General features: G+C 39.8%; 1 protein-coding gene and 1 long non-coding RNA gene across 5 annotated transcripts in view; one reads left to right on the top strand and one right to left on the bottom strand.

Moving 5' to 3' along the window:
* Window positions 1-591, bottom strand: part of LOC135446156 (uncharacterized) — a 58,105-nt gene extending 57,514 nt beyond the window's left edge. For all 3 annotated transcript variants that reach the window (XR_010439677.1, XR_010439679.1, XR_010439678.1), the window contains exon 1: window positions 318-591. This is a non-coding gene — a long non-coding RNA (uncharacterized LOC135446156). The remainder of the gene's footprint in view (window positions 1-317) is intronic.
* A 412-nt stretch (window positions 592-1,003) lies between these two features.
* On the top strand, window positions 1,004-19,381 carry PNPT1 (polyribonucleotide nucleotidyltransferase 1). Of its 2 annotated transcripts, none has more exons than XM_064709726.1 (29): window positions 1,004-1,085; window positions 4,912-4,972; window positions 5,284-5,358; window positions 5,642-5,747; window positions 6,080-6,129; window positions 6,593-6,656; window positions 6,743-6,790; window positions 7,467-7,580; window positions 7,777-7,963; window positions 8,141-8,192; window positions 8,918-8,975; window positions 9,117-9,213; window positions 9,309-9,411; window positions 10,206-10,276; window positions 10,878-10,914; window positions 11,672-11,738; window positions 11,841-11,930; window positions 12,206-12,259; window positions 12,363-12,469; window positions 13,404-13,475; window positions 13,570-13,633; window positions 14,151-14,234; window positions 14,681-14,764; window positions 16,421-16,527; window positions 16,610-16,665; window positions 17,413-17,491; window positions 17,856-17,903; window positions 18,264-18,422; window positions 19,062-19,381. In XM_064709726.1, the coding sequence occupies exons 2-28, from the start codon at window positions 4,916-4,918 to the stop codon at window positions 18,417-18,419; spliced, it is 2,187 nt and encodes a 728-aa protein (XP_064565796.1). In that variant the 5' UTR covers window positions 1,004-1,085; window positions 4,912-4,915; the 3' UTR covers window positions 18,420-18,422; window positions 19,062-19,381. The 2 variants fall into 2 exon arrangements, with proteins under 2 accessions (XP_064565796.1, XP_064565797.1); XM_064709727.1 differs by lacking the exon at window positions 1,004-1,085 and adding an exon at window positions 3,356-3,555.
* Window positions 19,382-19,616: the final 235 nt, after the last annotated feature.

Here is a 19,616-nt window from a genome sequence, read left to right as displayed (position 1 = left end):
TTTGCTGCTGAAAAGAAAAAAATTATACCTTACACTGTGGGCATGACACACAGGCTTTACACACATACACTTTGACTACTGACACATCCAAATAAACCTTCTGGAAAATAAAAGCTTGCTCTGACGATTACTCAACTCTCTGCCTTTCTTACTCCTTATAGAGTGCAAAAATACAAAAAAAAAAAAAAAAACCAACACACCCAATTCACTTTAGAAACCACAGCACTGGTTTAGGAAAAGGGATTTGTATTTTTAACCCCTTCTCATGTGTTCAAGCAATCCCATAAAACAGATAGTTGTAGAAGTCTCCAACTTACTTTGCAAGACAGCACAGCTTCAGCTACACCTTCTTCTTCTTCCTTGACTGAGAGGAGCACAGGCTTCAGTTTACTCACCCAGACCTTCTGCTTGAATCCACCTTCTATTCCCAGAGCACAAGGAATGGTGCAATTTCACCCCTGCTCAGGGAGCAGAGCAGCACAAAGCCCTCAGGAACCTGGAGGAGAATGAAGGAAAGGAGGGGTGGTGCTGCCCTAAAATACAATGAGACACAGGTGTCCCAACAAGATCCAGGAGGCAAATAGACAATTTGTTAAATGCAATCAGCTCCCCTTTTTATTTCACTCAAATTAAAGATTACACCCACCTGCCATTGTGATTGCAAAGTTCATCCATGTGAGTTTTCTGAAGAACACTGAGCCACTGGAGTTACACCTGCTGAGGAAACCCAGTGGCATCTGAAAGCCATCCCAAGAGATACAGCAGGAAATTCAGAGTAGAGCTAAACAGGACAGGAATGAGGAGAGGAAACCAAGTGAAAATAAGTTGGTTTGAAGTCTTGCAATTTCAATGGATTCTCCCAAGGCTTCTGTAGAAAGTTAGGATGAGAGAGCTGCATCCTGCTAAAACAAATTTGTTCATTTCAAAGTTACTTGCTCAGGTGCAGCATCCCAGGGCTCCCAGGACTATTTAATGATGCCATAATTGCTCTTCACAGTTTGCAATAAAGCCAGAAGGGGATGCACTACCAGGGCATGGTGGAATGGCTGGAACACCAGAGGGAGTCTTTCCTGGAACAACTGCAGGTACAATTTCTTATCAGCAATGATGGAAAAAAGGGGGAAATAAACCACTGTCAGGCTGTTTGTTTGTTTGTTGGGTTTGGTTTTCATTTAAGTTTTATATTGAGCTGCTTTTATAGGGCTAGATCTGTACAATGGGTTCCTCTTTAAAATAAAATTGTAATAAATCAAATAATAAGTGTGTAGAGCTTTATGCCAAAACTACATAAGGGGTTCAATTTAATCTTGTATGACAGAAAAACTTGAGCCCAGGAAAAAATAGAGCCATAAGAAGCCATGTAGTGGAGGAGTGCATTGAAAATGGTCATAGCCTTTTTCTAGGGTAGTTGGTTGCATGTTTACCATCCCTTAAAATAGCCACACATCATTTTTTTACAAGTGTCTGACACTTTACAAGTGTTTGTCAAGTGTCTCACTTGAAGTGAGAGATTTACTGAGCTGCAGGATGGGGATGGAGAGAATTGGGTATCAAACAAACCAGAGAAAATTTAATGAAGAGGGAAATGAAGTGCAAATCTTTCTTAATAAATGAATCATAGTTTTGCTTTCTTTCATGATATTAAACATTAATTTTGTTTGCTGCCTAGTATTTTGAAGGAAATCCAAGCTCTGGTATCCTTTTCCTATGACAGTGGTTCTATGGCTATAGTCTGTTAGGCCATGACAGCAATGAAATATTAATTTATCGTCTTGGTGAGCGTAAGAATAGCAATTGTAATAATTACATAAAAAACATTCCAAACAATTGTCTGTTTGTCATTCAGTCTTAATGTGAATTCAAGGGAATAAGGGGAACATTTCTGCTTTGCCACCTAATTCATTCTTGTACCAAACAAAACTGTACCAATAAATTGTAAATCTGGATAAAGTTAACAGCCTTTTTGCCTAGGCCAAATCCCAAGTTTCTGATCCTTTTACTTCTTTCTTTTGTGCCTTGCCAAAAAGATATGAAACATGTTGGCACAAAAGGAAAATTGTTGCTTGGACTGTTCTCCCAGTCCTGAGTCTGTTTCCTATAAAAGCAGCTTGGACAGAAAACCTGAATCAAGCAAACAAGTGACATCAAAATAGCTTTAAAAATAAAATAGTAGTAAATTATTATGTTTTTTCATTTATTACTTATCAAATTTAAATTGTTAAATGCAGATAGCAGATGAGTTCAAGGTGATGCGTGACAGATACACGTGGGATTAAATGAATATAAACTATCTCACTGTTGGTGTGATCAGATCTCCACAATCACATTATTGTTCACTCACCTCAGAGACATAATTAACACTAATTACTAATTTATTTTGCATTACGCTGAGGAATAATTAATAAACTAACAAAACTACTGTGCCCTCAGTGACATTCTGATGCACTCTGAGCTTGTAAGAGCACATCAAGTTTGTGATAAGCAATATCTGTGTTCTAGTCTTCTTGCACATTGCAGATTATTTTGGTGTTCTTTGCTTTAAAGTGTGTTTTGGTGATTTATTTTTTGGGGGGGGGTTTGTTTTGGTTGTTTTTTGAGGTTTTTTTGGTGGGGTTCTTTTGAGTTGTTTCTCTTTTTAGGTTGTTTTGTTGCTGTCTTTGGGGGCGTTGGTTTTTTTTGTTTGTTTTTTGTGGGTTTTTTGTTGTTGTTGTGTTTTGGGGTTGTTTTTGTTTGTTTTATGGTGGATTTTTTCTGGGGTTTTTTTTTTTTTTTGGTTGTTGTTGGTTGGTGGTTTTTCGGTATTTTTTTCCTTGTTATTTTTTGGGTTTTGTTGTTGGAGGTTTGTTTGTTTGTTTTTAGTTTTATTTTTGTTTTGGAGGAGTTTTTTTTGGTGGGTATATTACAGAACAAAGTCTGCGGAGTAAATTAATCCCAAAGCCAGGTGGTTTTCCCCTCACGAATTCCAGCCGGCCGTGGGGTCGCCCCTCAGGCAGGGCGGGGCCCCTCAGGCCGTGCCGTTACCAACCCTGCGGGACTCCTGAGGGCGCGGCCCGGTGCCGGTGTCCTCTTCCTCGCTCCGAGCCCCCGTTCGATCTGCTTTTCCTCAGATTCCAGCCCGAGGTGGCCCCAAAGCCGCCTCAGGCGCTATCTCGGAGCTTTTTCTGCCGCTTTTCACCTCAGATTCGGGAGTGGCGGAGCGGCCGCACTGGCGCGCTCTGCGCTGCCTGACCCTCCTCAGCCGCTGTAGCGCCCGTACGGAACCGAAAGCGGCGCGGCGGCGCCTCGGCCAATCCGCTCCGCTCTCACTGCGCGGCGCCGCTGCCCCCAGCCAATCGCGCGGCCGCCCTTTCCTGCCGGGGGCGCTATGGCGGCCGCCACGAGCTGCGGCCGCGCCGCGCTGGGCGCGCTGGCCCGGGATGGCGGCGGGGCCGCGGCGCGGTGGCGGCGGCTCCTGCCCCCGGGCCGGCCCGCCCTGCCCTGGCTGTGTGCCCGCGGCGCCGCGGCGGGGCCCACACCCGGGCCCGGGAGGGCCGTGACGGTGGAGGTGGGCGGCAGGTGAGGGGTGTGGGGGCGGCACGGCCGAGCGCTGGCCCGGCTGGAGAGTAACGCAAACGTGAGGGAAAACTGGTGCAAAATGCGGGATGTGTCCAGGTTATCTGAGGTTATAACTGAGCTTATCCTCAGGCGGGACGTTCTTTGGTGTCGGGTCTTGGTGTGCTGCCAAACAAGAAGGGAGCCCGCAGCAGTGGGATCAGCCCTGTCATGGCTGAGTCATAGGCTGAGGAGCCATAAGGATGTAATAAATGAAAATGTTGATGGATGTCGATGTGTTCAGTGCCAATTTAAGCGAAATATTCCAGGTCACCAAGTTGATCACAGGGATGGAGACCTTTCTGGTCAGTAAAGGCTGAGAGAATTGGGATTGTTCAGCCTGGAGAAGAAAAGCTTTGGGGTGATCTAATTGTGGCCTTCCAGGAGCTGAAGGGAGCTGCCTGGAAAGGTGCAGTGACAGGACAAGGGGGAACGGGTTAAAATTGAAACACAGTAAGTTTAGATGGGATATTAGGGGAAGAATGTTCCCTGTGAGATCCTGGCACAGAGAAGCTGCGGCTGCCCCACCCATGGATGTGTTTAAAGCCAGGTTGGATGGAGTTTGGAGCAACCTGAGATAGTGAAGGGGTGGAACTTGGTGATCTTCAGGATCCCTTCCCACCCAAACCATCCTGTGACTCTAGAGCTGAATTGTATTATTATAACAATGAAAATCACACCTACAGGTCATAAGGGCCTTGCCCAGGTGTTCCCCTGAGCATGTGAACATTTTACCTGGGATAACTTGTATAAAAATTACTGACTAGTCATAATAGAGGGGCTGTGCTTGGGAAGGGACCAGCTCTGGATTTCTGTGTATGAATAGTGGTATGGAAAGGCAGGAGAGTGTGCTGGCCTTGTGCAGTAGCACCCAGCACACCCCTGGAATAAATAATCCATATTTTTATATATTGCTCTCAAGTGTATCCTCGTTGCCTTGTTGCTGTCCTTTCTCTGCCACAGAGGAGGGGATTTTCTGTAGCTGTGCTGGGATGTATTCAATCAGCTCCCCTCAGCCTTGAGGGTGTTTCCCACTGGCTAAACCCCAGCTGGAGCAGCTGATGCTTCACCTTTGTAACTCCTAGGGACAGTTACAAGGCTTTGCTTCAAGGTAAAGGAAGCAGGACACTTGAAATTTAAATGGATTTGGTCACTTTTGCTCCAAGAATTTCAATTTTTATATCTAAGAGGATTTTTGTTACTCCTGTGAAGCACAGCCTTCATTCTGTGCAGTTGGGGCTACAGAGGAGTGCAGGAATTGCTGGGAGATGTACATGAATTCTCTAGAAACTCGTGTAACAGGTTCTTTCTTTCCTTTAGAAAGATGGAGCTGTCTTCTGGAAAACTTGCCAAGTTTGCAGATGGATCTGCTGTTGTTCAGGTAAAAACAAAAAATAGCCAAAATTTGTGCAGCTTCAAAATTCCTGAATCTTGAAAATCATTGTTTGGGCATCAGAGCCTGTGGGATATAGAGCCTCAAGTGCCAACTTCATCCCTAACAAAGGGAAGGAAAAATTTTATAGGAAAAAATTAAGTCTGAAAAGCAAAAACAGGGCATGAGCTGTGGATTTATGTGGTGGCTTTCTGCAGAGTATCATTCTTAAGAATTACTGGTTTGTAAATAAATTTAGAATATTGGGAATTATTTTCTTTTCAGATAACTTCAGTTTTTACCTATTTTTCTTAACTCAGCTAGGTGACACAGCAGTGATGGTCACAGCAGTCAGCAAAACCAAGCCCTCTCCATCTCAGTTTATGCCATTAGTGGTAAGTACTAATGATTAATTAAGTACAAAGTATTAATTAAGTACTAAGAATTAATTTTGTGCTAATCAATGATGAACTTAACAGCCATAGTCCTTAAATGTGGAGTTCAGGATGTTGGGGGGAGTGAGGAATGCAAACAGTAGATGGCAGAGCCTCCACTTCAGAATTGCAGTTGATGATGAAATAAAATGATAAAAAGGATCCCTGTTGGGTCCCTTGTGAGGGTTTCTGTGGCTCTGCAGTAAATAATCAGTTGTCATTGATCATGAATTTTCTTTGGAAGGTTGATTACAGGCAGAAAGCTGCTGCAGCAGGAAGAATTCCTACAAATTATCTAAGAAGAGAGCTTGGTTCCACTGATAAGGAAATCCTTACAAGCAGAGTAATAGGTAGGCTGAAACCTTTTATTTACAATGTACTTTAAAAATGTTGTCATTTTTTTGTGAGTGTCTGAAAATACCATTTATAATGCCATTGTAAATACCATTTATAATGCTGCCAGAAAACAAACATGTAATTTATTTATCAGTATGATTGAAATTGTAAGGTTATATATGTTATGGTAAATACATTTAATACATTTCTGGGTTCTCCACTATTTTTTTTTTTAACCCCTGTTTTGTCAGTTTCTGGTGGGGTCATTTCAGGACAAGCTGAATATTAATTGCTGCAACCCAAATTCTTATGAATTCTTATGAAAAGTTTGTTATTTCCTTTGCAGATCGCTCAATCAGACCTCTCTTCCCAGCAGGCTACTTTTATGATACACAGGTAAGTCATGCCACCTTCAAAATGGAAAACTTGGATATGGCCAAGGAAAATTTCATTATCCAGGCCCTGTTTTAAGAAAAACTATTTTTGTTAACATCAAGGAGGGGTTTGCACTTCACAAACAAGTGTAATGTTGCTTTTTAGTCTGTAATATCCTTGTCTTTATTTATTATTACATCCTACTTTCCAAATTTTGTTGTCAAGATGTAGGAACAAAATTAAAATCTCCTCTGTACAACAGAGGAAAGATACTAATAGTAAATATTTTATATATGATGTGATACAATATTATCCATTAATGGGGCTTTATTGTCAGCTTTCTATTTTAAATACCTGAAAAAATTTCCCTGTGAAAAATAGCCTTGTGTAGATACCTGGAGTTTTTTAGTGCCCTTAGCTTTGTATTGACAGCTTATAAAAATGTATAGGTCAAAATGATTCATTGTCTTTTATCTTATGCCAGATCCTTTGTAATCTTTTAGCAGTAGATGGTGTCAATGATCCTGATATTCTGGCAATTAATGGAGGTAAGAAGGCTGTGAGAAATTGGTGCTTTGGTGGGATTTAATGAGAGCAGGTTTTTTCCTAATCCAGATTTTTGTCTTCCTTTCAGCTTCTGCAGCACTTGCCTTGTCTGACATCCCCTGGAATGGTCCTATTGGTAAGCAAATATTTTGAAATTATGGGTGATTTTAATGGAATGGAAGATCTAGACTACAGGTGGCACTTTGTTTTTTAAAGTAAAAGCTGAATCTAAACATGAAATTTCAAGGACTGGAAATAATTTTACCATGGATAGGATTATTGCAGTTCAAGGAATTCTTTTTCTGGACTAAATGCACTTTTGAGAGGAAATAAAATATAGAAATAGTGTACTATGTAGACCAATAAATTAATTTTCTGCTAAGAGAAACATATTAGTGAAAAGCATTGTTTGGAAAATAGCTGCTTCAGAATACTTTTCCTCAAGGAATTCAACAAGAGATTTATTTCCTTGTGAGTATTTTCTGGGAAGAGAAAAGATCTGCCCAAGAACAAATATTGAACAATTTCAGCTGCCTTTTTTTTTCCTAGAAAATATGTGCTGAAATGCCAAAAAACTCCCAGTACACTCACAGCATTGTGTGTAATACTGGCATTATTTGCCCAAAATAAAAAGAGAACAGATAATTTTGTCTTCTACATTAGTTCTTAATATCCAGTCATCGTGCTGATATTTTTTTAATTAGTCTGTAGCTTTAATTATTGCTATTAGCTGTGTAACTTTCAAAGGAATGTGATGCCTTAAAGAACTTATTTATTATAATAATAAATGACTTTGTGGAGTTTCTTTGCAGGTGCAGTGAGGGTGGGGCTGGTGGATGGAGAGACTGTTATCAATCCAACTAGGAAAGAGATGGCCTCCAGTACTCTGAATTTAGTTGTTGCTGGAGCTGCACAAAATCAAGTTGGTAAGTGAATTGTTGTCTGTTGAGGGCTTGGAAATCTTTGCAGATGTTTTCCTTATCTTTGAAATGTGGATTTTTATACTGCAGTGATAGGTAACTTTTTTTTAAGTAGATTCCCTCATATTTATGCAGTTTAATGTTAGATTGCTGTTGAACAATAAAACAGGAATTCACTGAATTTTTAACTTTCCATTGCCAGTTATGTTGGAAGCAACTGCTGAGAACATCTTGCAGCAAGATTTCTGCCATGCCATCAAAGTGGGGGTGAAGCAGACCCAGCACATCATCCAGGGCATCCAGCAGCTGGTGAAGGAGCGGGGGGTGGTCAAGAGAACTGTCCAGAAATTATTCCTTGCTCCTGAAGAGATCGTGGAACTTGCAAAGAAGTAAGTGCAGAACAAATCATGCAGATGGAGGAATGTTTGTGAGTCTGGTGCTTTCACCAGATTGGTATTTCACTAAATAATTTTCAAACATTTAGTCCTCAAAAAAAAAAAAAAAACCTGATTATAGAAGTGTTTTTTAAGTTGTATTTTCAAAAATTCTTCCTTTTCTCCCTAAAGGCTTGCTTCTAACAAGATCTATGCAGTGTTCACAGATTCAAGCCATGATAAAGTAAGTAATCAATTGTGATATAATTATTTTTTGAGTTAATATCATAATGAAACTGTAGGAGAATAGAGTTCTTTAAGCTTTTAGCTCAAGCTCTGTCCCTGGAGGTGTTTTAAGGAAACACTGGATGTGCCATGCTCTGGTTGACAATGTGGTGATCATAGGTTGGACTTGATGATTTCAGGGCCTTTTTCCAACCTCATTGCTACTGTAATTTAAGCTTGTCTCCTTCTCTGCATCTATTTGTAATAATAATAAAAATAATAATTCATTTTTCTCTAAGTTTTAACCTGCCCAGAATATTTGCTTGTATTCTGTGGAGGTGGAAACTCCCTTTTCCAAAAAAGTCACATGGAAGGGATGAGGGGAAATGGGTGCAGGTTACTCCTGAAAGGTTTGGTTGGGCACAAGAGCAATGTTCTGCTCAGGAAAAATCATCAGTTACTGGGATAATCTCCCCAGGGAAGAGGTGGATTGCCCAGTGTGGGACATTTTTAGGATTTAGGTGGGGAGGGTGCTGGGCCAGCTTGTCTAGACTGCTCTTGCCAATAAAGGTTGGACCACACAACCCCTGAGGTCTCTTCCAACCTCATTATTGAGTTTTGAATTTGTCTGACAGTTCTGTTTCTTATTCCTTAAATTTTTGCAGATCTTTAAACCAAACAGCCCCAAACCTCAGTTGTTGTTCTGCCCTGTAGAGTTAACTGGTTGCAAATCCTCTGTTCTAGATTTCAAGAGATGAGGCAATCAACAAAATAAGGCTTGAAACAGAAGAACAGCTGAAAGGTATCATTTTTGTTAATATTTTGAGAATGTTTTAATGTAGGTAGCACTGCTTGGAGTTAGAGTATCTAACTCTTTGTTGGAAGCTATTTTAGTAAAAGTTCTATAAAATTAATTTCCCAACAATTTCTTTTCTATACCCAGAAAAATTTCCGGAGGCTGAGCCTTACGAAATCATGGAATCTTTCAATGTGGTTTCAAAGGACATTTTTAGAAATCTTGTGCTAAATGAATATAGAAGGTGGGTGTGTCAAACTCCTACTGATAATATTTCTGTCAGCTTTTAATCAAAGACTGTGGTTGAACTGATCTCTTCATCTCTCTTTGTCACTTCAGGTGTGATGGGAGAGATTTGACTTCCCTCAGAGACATTAAATGTGAAGTGAACATGTTCAAAATGCTTCATGGATCAGCCTTGTTTCAGAGAGGTCAAACACAGGTAGTGTCACTGAAACATCACAAATGATCAATGAACTATCAAAAGCTCAGAGATTCAATGCCAGGTTTCCTTGTTCTCTTCACATTTAAATAGCAAGAAGCAGAAGTGGTGTGTGGGTTGGGAAGCACATTGGTGTGTAGGGCACTGCTAAATTGGGCACCTCATGAGAAATCTTTTAAAAGCAGCTCCATACGCAACCTGAGCCAAATAGGGAAATTTTACCCGAAAATTGCAATAATGAGAGGATTTTTTTCTCTTCTTTGCCACAAGTGTCAGCTGTTGGGTGGATTGAATTAAGAGCATACTTGAGATTTGGTCTTCTGTACTTTTATAGCTGCCTTTGCTAGAGGACTGTCAGCCACTGATCTAACTTCTTATTGCACTGAGTTAGGGTGGCAGTGGCAGGCAGGGATTTACTCCTCAGTGTCCCCTCTTATCCCACTAAAAATACACCCACTGCAAGTCCATGTGGGAAACAGGCACAAACAACATTGTGCCTGCAGCTGGCCCTGTCTCTTACATCTTTCTTAGGGAGCAAACTGCTCTTGGCTCCTACTTAAGCAGCATTAAATTAATATTTTTAAATGGGATTGCTTGTAAGAATGTGTGGCCTTTGCAGACTGGGAGTAAGTTTGTGTGATAGAGAGAAAAGGTTCTACAAGTGGTAGCTGATGGCATCTCATGTGCTGCTGGACTTGTTCTTTTTGATTCTTCATAAACAGTAACATTTGTGAAGGCTGCAAGGGTTTAAGAGGGGTTTGGTTTTTATTTATTTTAGCTCATTTTCATTTTAGGTTCTGTGTACAGTTACATTTGACTCTCTAGAATCCAGTGTAAAGTCAGATGTTATCTCCACAGCAGTGAGGTATGTATGTCTTGGTGCTTTGGCAGTAGTAACAAGAGGGTGAAGATTTTAAGCACATTTGATAAAATCCCCTTCAACTTCCACATAGTTACTTTTTTGGGACTGAAAAATGTGTAAAATGAGACTTTGAAGTGGCCTGCTTTCCAGAGATCATGGCATGGGTTTGTGTTAGGGTGGCATTAATTCCATAGCCCACATTTGAAACTGGGGAGTGTTACAAGTGACATCCAGCCTGGTTTATGTGTTTAAAATATTTGTGGAAAGTTTAACTTGGAATGTAGCAAGCTGGTCCTTGTGCTTTGAACACTTCATTGCTGAAGTGAAATTGGTTCCCTTTAGAGCCACATTGCAGTGATGTCACCCCAGTGATTTCATCCCAGAGTGGGAGCTTTTACATTTTAATGTCTCAGCTTTGCTGTAGTTAAATCTTTGTCCCCTGGAAGAGTTTGGAATATTCTCTAATTTTGGTAGCTGTGGGTGATCAGCAATGGATTGATTTGTTGGCTTTGGCTGGGTCCATTTGTAATTAGTTTGAATTACCTGTTGTGTGTGACATGTTTGGTTGCTCCTGTTTTGACATGATCTTGTTTTTAATTAATAGTGGAATTAAAGATAAAAACTTCATGCTGCATTATGAGGTGAGACTTCTCCTGTGTTACAACTTTCTGCATGATTGATAAAAGGGCTTCATGTCTTGCTTGTAAAGGTGCAGTTGATCACTTCCAAGGTTATAAATTAGCTCTAGATTTGCTAAAATGCATTTATGCTAATTCATGCATGAATTTATATGAGCAGAAGTGCTGGTTTCCTGAAGAGCAGCAGGTAATTTGTAAATTGCCAGTTTATACAGGCTTTTCATGCCATAACATTAGGTGAGCTCCTTCAGAACAGGTTCTTACTGAAAGCAGGATTAACCTGTGCTATTATTTTTAGTAAACTCTATTAATATGTTCAGCTGGCATGGCACAGCAATAGTAAATAAATGCTTTTACATCTTGGATCTCTCTCAGCCTTTGGAGCTTGCCCAAAGTGTTTCCTACAGGCAACAGGCAGATCTTGTTCCATTATCTCTGACAGAAATAACATTTCTGCTAGGTGGTTTGACAAGTTCCTTTGGAGGAAGCTTCTTGTGTTCTCTCTTAGCTACCTTGCTACTGCTTTATTCTCTTTTTGTCTTGTGGAAATAAAACATTTACTAAACATTACCTAAACTGGTCCTGGTTTGCAAACCAAGTGACTGATAGAAGTCATGTGGTGGTTTGATTATTTTATTTTTAATGTATATTTACTTTGAGATGCACCAAAATTTCAAAGATGTTTTTGTCTAAGTGGATGTTTTAAAATGGAAAAGAAAAGCAGGTTAATTTTGTGTGTACACTTTTTTTTGTTTCATAGTTTCCACCTTATGCAACCAATGAGATTGGCAAAGTTACTGTCATGAACAGAAGGGAGCTTGGACATGGTAAGTCCAGACTAGAGAAATGCCATGCTGGAAGTTCCAATATTTTATCTGATTTTTATTCATGGATCACTTAGTGGTTATTTTGTTGGGTTTTTTAAACAGGTGCACTGGCAGAACGAGCTTTGAAACCAGTTATACCCCAGGATTTCCCATTCACAATCAGAGTTACTTCTGAAGTCTTGGAATCTAATGGTATTAGGGTTTTCTTGTTTCTAACCTAGGCTGGAGACTAAATTTGTTTGACAAACTTGATATATAGGCATGCTAAATAATAGATTTCAGTTTAAATGTTCTTAAAACTATCACATAAAATATTGTAAAATAAAAAGCAGGTTCATGAAGAATGGAGCTTTCAAAATGGTATTTGGGGGCATTTTTATGCCAGAGGATGAGAAAAATAACTGTAGCTTCTATTGAGACCCATTATCAGTGTTTAATCCTGTTTTTTTCCTGCATTCCAACTCCAGGCTCCTCCTCAATGGCTTCTGCATGCGGTGGAAGTTTAGCATTAATGGATGCAGGTACAAAATAAAGCACTCACAAGGATAAACCACATGTGATAACGTGCTGCAGGATCTGGATATGACCAAAGGCTTCAAAAATGTATTTTTGTGCCTCTCCTAGGAGTTCCAGTGTCCAGTGCAGTGGCAGGTGTAGCCATAGGCCTGGTCACCAAGTGCAGTCAGGGCAAGGGGGACATTGAGGATTATCGCCTGCTGACAGACATCCTGGTGAGTGCTCTCACATCCTCCTCCTCCTCAAATCACTGCTGAGAAATACCTCTGTGGCTTCTTCTGGAACCTTCCACCCAGTCAGTTCCAGAACATCACTCCTTGTCATGGGCGTATTTTATGAAAAATCCCTTTGACAGGATTTTTCTCCTGAGAAGCTGAGAGGCCTCAGAAATTAAATGTAAACACTGATTATCTGCTGCTGTGGATAAAAGGTGCATCTTTGATTGGCCTCATGTGGTTGTTTTTAATTAGTGGTCAATCACAGTCCAGCTGTCTCAGACTCTCTGGTCAGTCACAAGATTTTATCATTCTAATTCTTTTCTATTCCTTTCAAGCCTTCTGATGAAATCCTTTCTTCTATTCTTTTAGTATAGTTTTAGTATATCATTTTCTCTTAGTATAATATATAATAAAATAATAAATCATCCTTCTGAAACATAGAGTTAAGATTCTCATCTCTTTGGCCCATGCAAACACCACCAAAACTGGAAAAATTTGTTTCATCTTTTGTTTCATCACCCAAATTTCTCCCTCATTTTGAAAAATTTGTATGATATGTCCTGTCATGTTTCTTATTTTCCATGTTTTTAGTTATTTAGGCATTCATCAGCTTTCTCCTTCCAATTAATTTTTTCTTTCCTCATGGGATAAAAAGATGAATAATTTACTGAAGGCCACTGCATATTGGGTGGAGAATGAGCACTTGGAAGAGGGGCTGGGGAGGAAAATGTGCAGCCCCTGACAGCACAAGATCAGCTGTGGATCAGAAACTTGTCCACAAAAGCTCTTGATTTGGAAGGAGAGAAAGGAACAGTTAATCCTGAACAGCAAAATAAAGCTGAAGAAAACTTGGAAGTCTGAAAAGTAATTCCTTTTTTGGTATAGTGGGATGAAATGACTCCAACTTGGTTTTGTCTGTGTGTGCTGGCAGGGAATTGAAGATTACTATGGAGATATGGATTTCAAGATGGCAGGCACCAACAAAGGGATAACTGCACTGCAGGTATTGTGAGCTGGAATTTTCCTCAAATGAAACTCAGAGAGTATTAAAAGAGCTTTCCTGACATGTTGATGGCACTTAATTCTTCTCATGTCAGGTTGATCTGAAGCTGCCAGGAATACCAATAAAAATTGTGGTGGAAGCTATTCAGCAAGCTACAGGTAGGTCTGTTCTTGCATTTACACCCATTTCATTATATTATAAATGGAATTAAGTTGTAGAAAACTAAACAATTAACTGTTCATTTTTTGTTCTCATTGTGAGAAAAACAAGCTCCTATCTTTATGAAATGGGTTTGGCTTAATCAGTAAGCTCTAAACCAACTTCAGCCATTGCATTATTGGGACTTACACACTTTAAATTCAACAGGATAATGTTATAAAAATAACAGCAAACTTCCTCTCATTTCACATAAATTCAGCTATATTTACCAGTGAAACTTGCTGCCATCTGTATTCTGACATGTGCAGCTAAAATATTCCTGAAGCACATGAGAAAGTGAAGCTGTGTGGTTTAATAAGGATTTATTGAGTTGGAAAACTTTCAGCCTGACATTCTCCAGCTAGGCAGGAGACAGGTTTTGACAAGGAATGTTTTTCTACTGTATAACAAAAACTTCATATATTTCTTTTAATCATATGTAAAATTACTGATTTTTTAAATTATTATTCCCTCTAGCTGCAAAGAGGGAGATTCTACAAATTATGAACCAAACACTGGCAAAACCCAGACCTAACAGAAAAGAAAGTGGACCAGTTGTAGGTAATGTTATTTTGTGAATTCATAGCTTTTTAACAATATACTTCTGCTTAAAATACCTTTTTTTTAATGATTGATTGTTATATATTTATGCCCTTATCCTGTGTGGATAATTTGTGGAGGGGTTGTGGTTAGTTTTGGTTATTTTGGGGGGATTGTTATTGCCACATGGGGCAGCACTCCTATTTCAGTGTACACCAAAAAACAATTGAAGTGCAGTTATGTGAAGCTCTGACAACATCAGAATGGATGTAGATCAGAGTATCAGTATGGCTTAAGGTAATTTACAGTCATCAGAGTTTATTCTGTATCTTCATTAATTTCAGTTCTTGCCTGTAATTACATCCCTGTTCAGCAGATAGCCCAGGTAGCTGAATATGCCCTTTTGTGTGATAGCTTTCAAGATGATTATATTTAGCACTTCAAAGGATTTCTAAATCTTCTTTCAGAAACCATCCACGTTCCATTATCAAAAAGATTAAGATTCGTTGGTCCTGGGGCTTACAACTTGAAAAAACTTCAAGCACAGACTGGTGAGACATTTTTGATTCCTGTGATGATTTCTCCTCATGGGTTTCCCTTTGTTTCACACTTGTATGTTGAGCTGTTTCAATGCTCAGTGCAAACTGGAAATGAAAAAATTCTGGGAGATGCTCTACTTTGGACCTGAAACTTAATGCTGTGGTGAACTTGAATAATGCTTCTCCAGGGGATTGAGGTGGAGAAAAGGAGGAAAAATCTTATTTCCCTTTCCTAGAAAGGCAAAGAATTTTACCATTCTGGCTCCAAAACACTTTCATTTCCCTCAGCTATTAATGCAAGTTGTTTCTCTGTTCAGGTAGTGTGCCAATCCCAGCTGGTGCTGTAGCAGTGAGGGTTGCTCCCCAGATGTTGGCTGTGGATTTCAGGGTCCCAGGATTTCAGGGTCCCAGGATTTCAGGGTCCCAGGATTTCAGGGTCCCAGGATTTCAGGGTCCCAGGATTTCAGGGTCCCAGGATTTCAGGGTCCCAGGATTTCAGGGTCCCAGGATTTCAGGGTCCCAGGATTTCAGGGTCCCAGGATTTCAGGGTCCCAGGATTTCAGGGTCCCAGGATTTCAGGGTCCCAGGATTTCAGGGTCCCAGGATTTCAGGGTCCCAGGATTTCAGGGTCCCAGGATTTCAGGGTCCCAGGATTTCAGGGTCCCAGGATTTCAGGGTCCCAGGATTTCAGGGTCCCAGGATTTCAGGGTCCCAGGATTTCAGGGTCCCAGGATTTCAGGGTCCCAGGATTTCAGGGTCCCAGGATTTCAGGGTCCCAGGATTTCAGGGTCCCAGGATTTCAGGGTCCCAGGATTTCAGGGTCCCAGGATTTCAGGGTCCCAGGATTTCAGGGTCCCAGGATTTCAGGGTCCCAGGATTTCAGGGTCCAGGATTTCAGGGTCCCAGGATTTCAGGTCCAGTGTATTTCAGGGTCCCAGGATTTCTGGGAGTCTCCATGGATTTCAGGGTGAACTTGCAGATTTCAGGGTCCCAGGGTTTCAGGGCCAGGATTTCAGGGTCCAGGATTTCAGGTCCAGAGATTTCAGGGTCCCAGGATTTCAGGGTTCCGTTTCAGGGTCCAATCCAGGATTTCAGGGGTCCCCAGGTCGTGATTTCAGGGTCCCAGGATTTCAGGGTCCCAGGATTTCAGGAATTCTGTGATTCTGAAATATCAGAAAGCAGAGCATGGTTAGAACAGCCGGTCTCCGAATTGTGAATTTGTCCTATTGATTTATTTAAAACCCACCCCTTGCTTTTTCTTTTATTAAAAATCACAAAGGCACAAGGATTTTGCTTTGTTGACTCTTTGGTTGTTTTCTGTTTGTTTCTAATGTTTCACCTTCTTTTTCATTACAAAGTTTAAAAATCTCTGGGAAATTGATTCATAAACCTCAACATTTATTCAGGATTTTTTTTTTGCAGCCTTTAAAGGATTACAAAAATAATTTTGTGTTCTCTTATGGCCCACAAGTTTATCGAGCTATTTGCAAGGAGGTGGGTTGTTCAATGCCTAAATTGAACAAGGTAAAATAATGATAGAAGAAGTTAAGAATTAAATAATGTTAGAAGTCTGAGGTCTTAATGAGTGTGCAAAACCCTTCTGCTCTGAGTGTTTTGAGTGTGAGTGTGTGCAGTGTGCCCTGACTGTGTCCCAATCCCCTTTTGCAGGTGTGACTGTGAGCCAGCTGGATGAGGAGACCTATTCTGTGTTTGCCCCCACGCCAGGGGCCATGCACGAGGCCAGGGAGTTCATTGGGGAGATCTGCAAGGACGATGTGAGCTCACACTTCTGCCTCAGCTCCACAGTTTGCTCTTTGTGCCTTCCTGCCTTACTGGTTTCTTTTTTTCCTTCTACAGCAAGAAGTGAATTTGGAGTTTGGGGCAATTTATACAGCCACAATTACTGAAATAAGGTATAAAAAGTGCTTGGGAGTTGAAATTAAATTATTTATGTAGCTATATTATATTGTATATATATATTGTATATAGCTATATATGTAGCTGTATTATATATGTATATATACATATATTGTATATATGTATAATATATACAATATATTATACATATATAATATATTATATATGATATATAATATATATCATATATAATATTATATGCAGTGTATTGTATATTATATAGTGTATAATATATTATATATTAGATATGTATACATACCTAATTATTATGTAAAATAATGATTATTTTTTTAAGAGTGCCGTATTTATGCTGAGAATACTGGCACCTGCATAATTTCTGCTATTTTCTGATACTCTGGTGAAAAGATTTTGTTTCCTGATAAAGCTGTTTGTTTAGTTTTTAGAATGTCTCTAAATTATAAAAGTTTCACCTTTTTCATCTTTGAATCTGAAAGGGATGATATGAATTTGCTTTCCACTTTTCATCACAATGTTTGACTTGTAAAAATTACATTTTGGGTGGTACCTATTAATGAAATACTGCCCTGAAATAAGAAATTCTCATCTATTTGCAGTTAAAGAAAAATGAGTGGGTATGTTATGGTGGATAAAAGATTTTTAAAAAGGGATGAGTAAAATTTGGTTTATGAGAAGTTTACAGTGCTTGCTTTGGGGACAATATGAGAGTGAAATGTGGACTTTTCTTGAAGCCCTTTGACATAACTGTGCTGTTCCTGCTGCAGGGATTCTGGAGTGATGGTAAAACTGTACCCAAACATGACCCCAGTGTTACTTCATAATTCCCAGCTGGATCAAAGAAAGGTAAGCCATCCTTAAACAGGTACAAAATGGGCAATTAGATTTATTTTACCCAGTTGGCATGGCTGTAACACACTTACTGTTGTTCCACAGCCCATTTCCAGGTTAAAAGCTGATAATTAGCAGCACTTTTAATTCTAATTCTTCCTGCCCTGTACTTAAACCTGTAAAGAATCAACTGTGACTGCTGCAGTTGTTTTTACACCAAGTTCTTTGGCTCTGCAGTTCCCTTTTCCATTAATATTCAGAATCCTGTTGTTCCTTTGGTAGTGCTGAGCCACTGTAGTGTAGCATGAAGAACCCCTGAATGAAGGGATTTTTAAAACAAACTCTAATAATTTTATTTCTGTAAAACACTGTGTTCTAGATTAAACACCCTAGTGCCCTGGGATTAGAAGTTGGACAAGAAATTCAGGTAATTATTTTTTAACATTAAAATACTAATAAAACGCTGCTTATATTTTAAAATTTGATTTTTTTTTTCTCTGATTATTTAGTGTTTATGAAGAAAATATTTTTCCATATTGGATTCCCTTTCTGTGCTAGTTAAAGGCCTGATAATTCAAGTTATGTTTATTTAATGTTATCCTCTTGCTATCTAGGCACCAGAATATTTGATAGCAATATAGGCTAAAGGATGCTTATTTATTGCATTTCTAGCATCAAACTGATAAAAAATGAATAAAAATTTAAACCCTACCCCTCATCTTTGAAGGCAAGTGCTATTTGCAGCTCTTGAAGTTGCTCAGTGTGAGATTGCTGTGCTCCTTGCCAGGTGAAATACTTTGGCCGTGATCCCACCGACGGCAGGATGAGGCTTTCCCGGAAAATCCTGCAGTCCCCAGCCAGCAGCAGCCTGAAAACCCTGCCAGATAAAAACAGCATTGTCCTGGGAGGGGCTGTTCCACACACATCCACCTCACCCCAGTGACAGGTAAGGCCAGCAGGGCAGCTCAGCTGACTCAGGGCTGCACTGACTGCTCTGCTAAGAATTGTGCCAGTCTGGGTTTGCAGGGAGTTGTAGCTGTGGGAAATTTGATGGTATAAAATTGGTTCAAATGCTTTGACAGTTTCAAGCAGTCTAAACAGCCCCTTCTGTCCAAACCAAACTTAGTTGTTCATCTCCAACATCCTTTTTCTCTGCCTTTTAAAGAAAAACCCAAGCAGGATATTAGAGGAGAACAAAAAATGAGCTGCTTTCTTGATTAGAGAAGACTTCAGTCAATTATGAAATGGCCAAAGCTCTTCCTTAAGGAAGTGATTTTCCAGCTTGTATTTGACTGTTAGAAGGCTCATGCCTCAACTTTCCCCATTTCTGTGGGTTTTCTTGTTCTTGGAAAGCTGCTGGAACAGGAAAATGTCTGATGTTAAAATCAGGAGCAGTTACACAGCAAGATTGGCACATGCACAGGGCACCAGTGGGAACTCAAGGCAATCTGTGGCAGCCTTCTAGGAATGACTGGCAGCACTAAAAGAAGGGAAATTCACTGAAGAAATCTTGGTTTTAAGGAGCATTTTTGAATCTCATACCTTGTTATAATGAGTTGGTTACAAAGTGTTTTCTCTCTTTCAGGAAAAGAGGTGTGATAATTGGTGAAAATACAAGTGACCTTTGCTAGAACCTTCTCCAGAATCTGCAGGTGGATGAGAGTGAATCAGATTTATAAAATAGACACTGTTTATGCTTAAAGTGATGTAGAACTTCAAAGCCTTCAAGTTGATTCAAAACTTGAAAATAAAACCAGGAACAAGCAATGCCTTCATCTTGTGTAGCAAGGCTGAGATGGGAATACAAGAACATGGAATTCTGTGGACTGAGAAGATATTTCAGTGCTAAAAATTATTCTTTTTTGAGTTATCCACTCAAAATAAAACTGTGAATATGAGAAGTAAGAGCTGAACAACTCTTTTGTGGGAGAAAGAATTATCCTGTATGCTTGGCCAAAGTTTTAGTGGCTTTTCAGTGTACAAGAATGTTGAGCAAGATATAAAGACATAGAAGAATCACCTTTAACATGATGGATGCTGGTTTAGATTAATTCATCACTTTCAAAATGTTCAGACCTGCTACAATATCTGAGCAGAACTTGGCTGTAACATCACCCCTTATCGCCTGGGTTCATTAGCA

The sequence above is a fragment of the Zonotrichia leucophrys genome, chromosome 3, assembly GCF_028769735.1.
Source record: "Zonotrichia leucophrys gambelii isolate GWCS_2022_RI chromosome 3, RI_Zleu_2.0, whole genome shotgun sequence".
NCBI lineage: Eukaryota > Metazoa > Chordata > Aves > Passeriformes > Passerellidae > Zonotrichia > Zonotrichia leucophrys.
This window is presented reverse-complemented; position numbering and strand designations above follow the sequence as displayed.

Excerpts from the sequence above, each read along its gene's own strand:
- PNPT1 (XM_064709727.1), top strand. The coding sequence starts at position 3,365 with ATGGCGGCCGCCACGAGCTGCGGCCGCGCCGCGCTGGGCGCGCTGGCC. Across the intron at positions 11,739-11,840 it reads CAGAAGGGAGCTTGGACATG|GTGCACTGGCAGAACGAGCT; the intron begins GTAAGTCCAGAC and ends TTTTTTAAACAG. Across the intron at positions 11,931-12,205 it reads TGAAGTCTTGGAATCTAATG|GCTCCTCCTCAATGGCTTCT; the intron begins GTATTAGGGTTT and ends TTCCAACTCCAG.